The following is an 8,300-nucleotide window of genomic DNA, read 5'->3' as shown; positions in this document are numbered from 1 at the left end:
TGCTGTGCAAGGAACGGCCAGATTTGACTCAAAAGCAAGAAAAAAAAATTTCTAAATCTGCAGCCCCTGCTTGCAGTGTGACAACCATGGTGGATCCCGTTATCCTCCAGGCTTTATGGAGAGGCTTAGAGCACCTCGGGCTCAGAAACTTGGATGTGGGGCTGAGAAAAGAAAGGCCGGCTGGATTTCGGGGTGGGAGGGGTGGGTTTGAAGAGCAAACAGCTTGAGGAAAATTTAGGGTGGTGGCAGGAAGGCAAGAAATCCCCTGAGGGGCTCTGTCAACGCCATCTCTTCCATCAGAGCCACCCTGCAGCCCCTGGGGCCGGCTGTGGCCCATCCCTGAGGACGTGGATTTGTGGATTCGGGCTGAGGACGGTGCAGACTGGCCCCACATCCCGGGGGGGTGCAGGGCTGGGACCCCCGGATGTGCTGGGTCCCACGGGAGCCCCCCCGGGATGCTGCTGGCCCCCACTGAGCAGGGAGTTAATCCACAGCCGGGAGAAGCTGCCCGGCTTTGCATCCTCACTGGAATCACAGTGACAGGGGCCCGCAATCTTCCAAGTGACAAACGCTGCCGAATAATGCAGGACTCAGCAACCCCGGGGGCTTTAGGGAGCTCAGAGGAGCCGGCAGACGGGGGGGACTGAGGCGGTGGGATGTGGGTGAGAGCAGGGGGAAGAATGGGGGGGGAAAACCACTCACATTTAGAGAGGAAAGGATTAATTAAATAATTCAGCCCCCAGAGATGTGGGGATGATGCCAACATCTCCCTGGGGAGTGGCATTCCGGAGGGAGCGGAGTCCAAGGTGAGCATCGCTCGTGTCCTGGGCTTCCATAAAATGGGTGCTGCTTTGGGGTGGTGCCCCTGCACCCATCCCAGGGCCCCGGGGACAGGTCCCATCCCCGCAGCATTCCCTTGGCTCCCAGGAGACTCATTTCCAGGTGCCCAGGTGATGAATCTGGAGGTGTGGGAGAGCTCTGGTAACAACCAGGCATGAAATCCTCCTCCTCCGCCCCGCAGGTTTGCTGCCCTGGTGAAATATAGTACAGGGAAAACATAAAAGTCCCATTTCCAGCTCCATAATATTTCCTGCCAAAACAAAGTAAAATGTGCCGCCTTAAATTTTCTGCAAAATTCTTTTGAGGTTATTTTTTTCCCTAAATTAAGCCATACTAATTATTTTCAGCCACTTTATCTCCACTCTGCAACACACCAGGAGGGTGCAGGCGGCAAGCATTTTAAGCCTCCATAAACAAAAGAGTAGTTTGGAAAATAATTCTATCAATTAATCAAATTAATCCTGCAGTTTTAGTTACAAGCCCCGAGTGGCGAGGATCCCAGCCGGCGGTGCCGAGCTATCTCTCACTGACAGCGTCTCCGTGTTGTGATTGCGGCAGTAATTAAAGGATAGAATACACCGCCTTTGTGGCGGCTCCTACCCCACCTCAGCGGGGCCTGCAGAGGTCAGCTCGAGGACAAAGCGGGGACGAGAGAACTGGGCCCTCACTAGCACCATCATCATCAACATTGCCATCATAAATCTAGGATGAGCAAACTGGGCTGTCACCATCATCATCATCATCATCACCAGCACCATCAGCAGCAGCAGCAGCAGAAGCAGCATCATCATCACCACCGACACCATAATCATCACCATCATCATAAAATGGGGATGAACAAACTAGCCCATCATCATCATCATCATCATCATCATCATCATCATCATCATCATCATCGCCAAAACGGTCATCATCATCACCATCACCATCACAACTGGGGATGAGCAAAGTGGGACGTCACCAGCACCATCATCATCATCATCATCACCATCACCATCATAAATTTGGGATGAGCAAACTGGGCATTCACCAGCACCAGCGCCATCATCGTCATTGCCATCATCATCATTGCCAACACCATCATCATAAATTGGGGATGAGTAAATTGGGCAGTCAACATCATCATCGTCATCATCATCATCACCATCACCATCATAAATTTGGGATGAGCAAACTGGGCTGTCACCATCACCATCACCATCATCATCATCATCATTGCTATCCCCAACACTCTTATCACCATCACAAACTGAGGATGAGCAAACTGGGCTGTCACCATCATCATCATCACCAACACCATCATTACCACCATCACCATCATCACCAACACCATTATCACCACCATCACCATCACAAATGGGTGATGACCAAACTGGGCTGCTACCATCACCACCATCACCGCCATTATCATTATCACCATCACCATCAAAAATGGGACTGGTCAAACTGGGCCATCATCACCACCGACACCATCATCATCACCATCACCATCACCATCACTGTCACCAACTGGTGATGACCACACTGGGCTGTTTCCATCACATCACCTTCACCAACACCATCACCATCACTGTTACCACCTTCACCACAAACTGATGACCAAGCTGGGCCATCAACACTTGGTCATGACCAAACTAGGTAACCCCATCGCCATTACCAACTGATGACCACCAAACCAGGCTGTTGCCATTGCCAGTTGGTAATGACCAGACTGGGCTATGACAGTCACCAATTCATGACGACCAAACTGTGCCATCACCGTCACCAACTGATGACCACCAAATCAGGCCACCACCATCACCACTGGCTTTTCTCCTCGAGGACAAGACTCTCCTGCCACGAGCAGGACTCGGACAAGATCAGCGGTGAAGAGGAGCTGCAGGAGCATCCTCGCTGTTGAGAAGCTCCAACACTTTGCAAACCACTGAGGTGCCAGCAGTGGCACCAACGTCCTCCTCAGCCCCTTTACAGAGGACACCTCAAACATCCCACAAACATCACGCAGACAGGGAATTTCTGTGAAAATATTGGAATATATTTGAAAAGATTAATCATGGATGACTTTACAGTACCACCCCATATTTTCATCTCATACTTTATTTAACAATATTAAAGAGGCACTTTAAAAGCACACGGACAACATCATAAAACGGCGTTTCCTGCTCTCTCTCTGCTTCTTTGGACAAAATATCAAAATAAAAACTTTTGACAGAACACATTGCACCCAAGGTAAATTACCTACAATAGTTTTTTTTATACAATACAAAGAACTGTAAAGATACATATTAACAGAATAAAGCCTCTTTTTTTTTTTTTTTTTTTTCCTTTTAACTCTAAAACAAAACAAAAAATCATTGCAGGACAGACGCAAAGTACTCTGACTGTTCATATCACATCAGTGCATTACTTCACCTCCTTGACTTGGGAGTATTTCAATAAAATCTTTCCATGTCCTCGTTTGCACCTGAGATTTCTTTCTGGATCCAAAAGTTTGGTTGTAGAACATGCTCGTTTAATGTGACGTAACATTTTCGACACTATGGAGTACCAGCATAAAGGATTTTTTTCCCTAAAGTTGTATTTTTTTTCCCCTAATGGGTTTTTTTTCCCTAAAGTTGTATTTTTTCCCCAAGTTGGACATTTTTCCCTAAAGCTGATTTTTTTCCCTCTAAGTTGTACTTTTTCCCTAAAGTTAATTTTTCTCCCTAAATCTGAACGTTTTTCCTCTCGACTTGGCTTTTTTTTTTTTTTTTAAATTCTCTTCTCCTGCTTAGGTTTTTTTTTTTCTGACAGGTAACGGCTTCTTCCTACCAATTCCCCTTTTTTTTTTTCTTTTTTCAATCAAGGAAGTCTGTATTCACATTACAAATGAAGAATAGCACCAGTAACTGCATAGTACAAGCGGATACCTATAGAGCCACTACGTCAGTACAGTAAGAGAGTTTAGAAGTGATACCGTTGAGGGCACTCGGACAGTACCGGTTTTCGCTGCGGTAAATTGGCACAGTTTTCTCGTTGCACAAAACAACTCCTCCCCACACACAAAAAGAAAACACACACACACCCACACACACAAAGAAAAAAAAAACAAACCCCAAACCCCCTAAAAAATCAGAGTTTGTCACAAGTGTCAAGGTGCAGTTTGCTCGCGGGGACGCTTCTCCTCCAGTCCCATCGTCTACAGTGGTCAAAGAGTGGCAGCATCCTCTGGAGGGCTCCGACAGCCCCGGCGCCCCAGAGCTGGGTCGTTCTTCTCTTGACGATGTAGAAACAAAATTCTTAGGGATGGCTGTCAAAATATAGGACACTCGGGTCTTAATTTAATTTTTTAATTGTATCATCTCTTAGGCCAGCTCCCAATTAAATGAATTGTACGGGATTATTTGTGCAAAATCTTCAAAAAAAAAAAAAAAAATTTGCTTTCTACAGTGTACTGCACCTTATGAATAAGACGTCTACGGAATGAAGTTCATCTCTTCAAGTACTTTGTACAAAGATAACACAGACACAGACTCAAAAGGGTCTGAGATTTGCAAGTATCCTTATAACCTCAGCACTTCTGCAATAAAGCAATTGCTCTCGACGATTCAGTCTGCCCAAAGCGATTACAATTTCAGTTCATGAAAATCATCAGCAACATCAAAGTTCTAGCATTTGCATGATAAATCAGGTGAATTAAAGTAGATTAGTAGACACAAAGCAAACTATTTCACAGAGGCTGCAGTGCAAGTTCATTTAAGCTAGACAGAGAAATCATGCTACACAAACGAATTTAATGCTTTGATAATTTTTCCCTTGCAAACCCCATGAAAGCAGCTGAGGATCACCATAAGTCACTTCCATAAATTATTCTGAAGTATCTCTTCTTAAAGGAATTTTAAAGCTGGTTAATTTTTGCCCAAAGAGTTGGCTGAGCAGGTTGTTCTGGGACTCGGCGCTGCGGTAGCTGGCCGGGCCGGCCGCCTTGGCCCCGCGGGCCGCGCGGGGGCCGTGCCAGGAGCCGCGCGGGGACGGTGCCGGCCCCTTGGCCAACACTTGGTGGAGGCTCTTGCCCAGAATGGCCTTCCTGCGCTTGATGTCCCCGTTGGCGTGGCGGAGCTCCCCCTTCTTCTGGTTGTAAGGGTCCAGGACCATCTTCTTCAGCTGGGGGCCTGTTCTGGCCTTGGGTCCCAGCTTGCTGCAGTGCACGTCCCTCCTGCCGGGGGACAGGGTGGGAGCCTCGGCGTTGCTCCAGCTGCCACGTTTGAGCTCAGCCGTGCTCTCGCTCCTCGCCGGGCATGGTGGCCGTGTTTTCTTCTTCTTCCCATCTCCTTCCATGTTCTCCCGGGAGCCGGAGCTGCTCCGGTGGCTCAAGGGCTTGTGCTCTTTTCTCCTCTTTGGGTGAAACTTGCCGGTGGCTCTGCCTGGTTCTGTGTGGCCGTGCCTCGTGGTGTTGCTGGCCACCTCACCTCTGGGCTGGTGGCCACTGGATTTGCCTGGGTTGCTGCCTTGTTCCTTGGCATTAGTGCTACTGTCCTTAGCCTCAGGCACGGATTTCTCCTTCCCTGAGATGGGCTGCTGACCCTCCTCGGCGCTGCTGCTGGGGCTGCCCACACCGGGAGCAGCCTCACTACCCACGGACTTCTTTGGTGGCACCGAATCTTTGGCAGCTCTGTTGAGCGTGGGTGACGCCGTCTTGTCCTTTGGGGGCAGAGGCTGGTGGACATCTTCTGGAGACGTGGCCTTAGTTGCACCTTCCCAGGCAGAGGCATCACCAGCACTGGGGTTGCCCCATTTGTGGCTCTCCTTGGCTGGTGGAGACTCCGCCTGAGGGGAAGGAAGCTCTGAGACCTTCCTGGCAAGCTGGAGAAAGGGGATCGCATCCACAGCGTTGGTGTCTGCACTGGGATTTTCCAGGATACATGCCCTGTATTCATCTTTGTTGCCTGTGCTTGTTTTTTTGTGGGCATTGGCACAGCCGTGTTTCTGGGTCAGGAGGGGAGGGGACAGTTTTTGGTTGGTGGCCTGGTGACAAGCCAAGCCAGCAAGGTCCATGGGAAACTCAGGCGAGTCCAAGAAAGGAAGTGGTTTCCCATCAAAGGCTCCTTTCTCCAGTTCCTCGATGGCCAGGCCAGCGATGTGGCCGAGCTCGGGGCTGCCTGCAGCAGCCGGTGGCAGAGACGGGGACAGGCAGGGAGGTGGTGGCAGGGGGTCAAACGGGGACTTCTCCATCTCTGCCAGGAGCTCTGAGAAGTCACCCACCAGGACTTCTGGTTTTACAGGGGACTGGGGTGCTCCCCGGTCATCAGGAGCTGCAGGGAAGGAGTCAGTGGGAACCTGCAGGCTGGGGCTTCCAGCTTCTACCAGCTGAAGGTCACTCGTGGGGTCCAGGTGGATGGGTGACCTGTGCGGGACTGAGCTGCCATGGTGAGCCACCTTCCGCTTCTTGCTCGGCGGCATTCCCTCCCGGAGAGATCCATCCTCCTTCACCTTCTCCCTGCCCTCCCTGGAGGCAGTACCAGGCCTCATGACCCCTCGGAATTTGAAGGTCTTGCTGCTGCCCGCCAGGTGCTTCTCCATGTGCCTGTCGTACTGCTCCTTCTTGGAGAAGGTGTAGTTGCACATGCTGCAGATGAAGGACTTCTTGATGACGTGCATGACGTCAGCGCAGAGCTCACAGGCGTACAGGGTGGTGTGCTTGATCTCCTGCTCCTCCACCACGCCGTGCTCCTGGCTCAGGTGGCTCCGCAGCTCTTTGGTCTCCTGGTAGAACATGGGGCACTTGTGGCACAAGTAAATCTTCTGGAAGCTGTGCACGACCAAGTGCCGCTGGAGCTTGAAGGGTTTGGGGAACTGTTTGCCACAGTGATGGCAGTCCCGGGAAGGATCCTTGCAGTCTGGGTGCATGGGGACAGATTTTGGGGTGCTTTCACTTTTTGCCGTGTGCTCCGGAGATGGGCTGGAGGATGCTTTGGAGGAGCTGGGTGCAGGTGGCTTCACCTTGATGTTGCTTTCCAAGGCCTCTTTCATTGCCTTCTCCTGCTCGAGGGGCAACTCCTTGGGGCTCTTGCTCTCTCTGCTGACCCCGTGCCGGCCGCCGGGGTCGCCGTGCTGGGAGGACCTGCTGGGCTTGCGATACATGATGGTGTTGAGGAAGTGGGTGACAGCGGCATTGTCCTCACCGAAGCAGCCAGGCAGGCCCATCACCGACTTCTGCGCCTGCCCCTTGCGCGCGAACTGGGTGGCGTGTTCCCGGAGGTGCTCGTTGTACATCCAGACGTCGGAGATCTCCTTCAGGCACATCCCGCACGCCCACAGCCCGGCTTTGTTCCTGGCATGCTTCTCCTTCAGGTGGTCCCGGAGCTGCTCCCGGGAGCTGAATTTGCGCTGGACACACATGTAGCAGGTAGGAGGAGGGGAAGGGTTGTGGGAGAGCTTGTGGAAATCCAGCTCCCCCAACGTCAGGAACCACTGGAAGCAGACTTTGCACTTGTACTGCTTGTCTTTGGTTTTGATGGTTATCTCCCCGTGGTTTTTCCCCAATTTCCCATCTTCCAGCTTGCTCCTGTGCTTGCCTGACTTTGGCTTCAAACTCACAGTGTTGTCCTCGCCATGGCCAGGAAGATCCTCGCAAGGGCTGAAGAAGCACACGTCTCTCATTTTCAGCTTTGCGTTCAGCATCTCGATGTCGATGGTGTGAAATTCAGGGGAGTCCGAATCCTCGTTATCCTTGGCATCGTAGGACTGCTCCGCCAGGTCGGGGGGCTCGGAGTTCACTTCCTGCAGTGAGTGCTCATCCTCAAGGTCCATCAGAGGCTCAAACATGTCCTCAGCAGAGAGGCTTTCCCCCTCCTTCTCCAGACTGCCCCAGATGTTCAAGCTGGGGATGTTGTCCACATGGCTGTTTTGGCACAAGAAGGTCAGCATGTTGTCCTCCAGGTCAATGTCCTCCTTCCCTTGGTCAGTCACCTCCTGGTCCAGCCTCAGCTCGATGCTTTTAGACCCACTTGGAGCATCATCTCTGCTCTTGGCCTTGCTGCCATGACACATGTTCAGCATCAGGGCATCGTCAACGGAGATGGTCTCGTACTCACAAGGGTCCTCCCTGGTGACACAGAAGGAGTTGGTGTCGCTGAGGTCAGAAGCCAGGCGGATGGTGAAGAGGTCAATGGCCCCCACTGGCTGCAGGTTGACATCGGGGACAGGTTTGGGTTTCTTGCTGCGCTTCCCATACACCCGCGTGCACTTCCTCCGCACAAACTGGTCATCCCTGGGGAACAGCTGGGAGAATGTTGAATCATCATCAAAAAAGCTCTGGAGGTCCGAGGTGGCTGTGCTGTCCCCGCAGTGCTCCCTGCCTGGTGGCACATCTGCCTTCGCCCACCGCTCTGGCTCTGCGGGAGGAGGGCTGGTCCCCGGCATGGTGGGCAGAGCACCATGCCCAGAAACATTTTGGCTGGTTCCCAAATCATGATTCTCCA

At 51.7% G+C, this 8,300-nt stretch overlaps 1 protein-coding gene across 1 annotated transcript in view; it reads right to left on the bottom strand.

The window, feature by feature from the left end:
* Positions 1–2,853: 2,853 nt before the first annotated feature.
* ZNF469 (zinc finger protein 469) overlaps positions 2,854–8,300 on the bottom strand; it is a gene marked incomplete at its 5' end in the record, with an annotated part of 14,322 nt that continues 8,875 nt past the window's right edge. Inside the window, 1 exon segment of the mRNA XM_017741325.1 lies at positions 2,854–8,295. Within this exon segment, the coding sequence (XP_017596814.1) occupies positions 4,687–8,295 (3,609 nt within the window).

Source organism: Corvus brachyrhynchos, unplaced genomic scaffold (assembly GCF_000691975.1).
Source record: "Corvus brachyrhynchos isolate BGI_N302 unplaced genomic scaffold, ASM69197v1 scaffold365, whole genome shotgun sequence".
NCBI classification, from domain to species: Eukaryota; Metazoa; Chordata; class Aves; order Passeriformes; family Corvidae; genus Corvus; species Corvus brachyrhynchos.
Note: the sequence above shows the minus strand (reverse complement) of the source record. Positions and strands in the feature narration are given on the sequence as shown.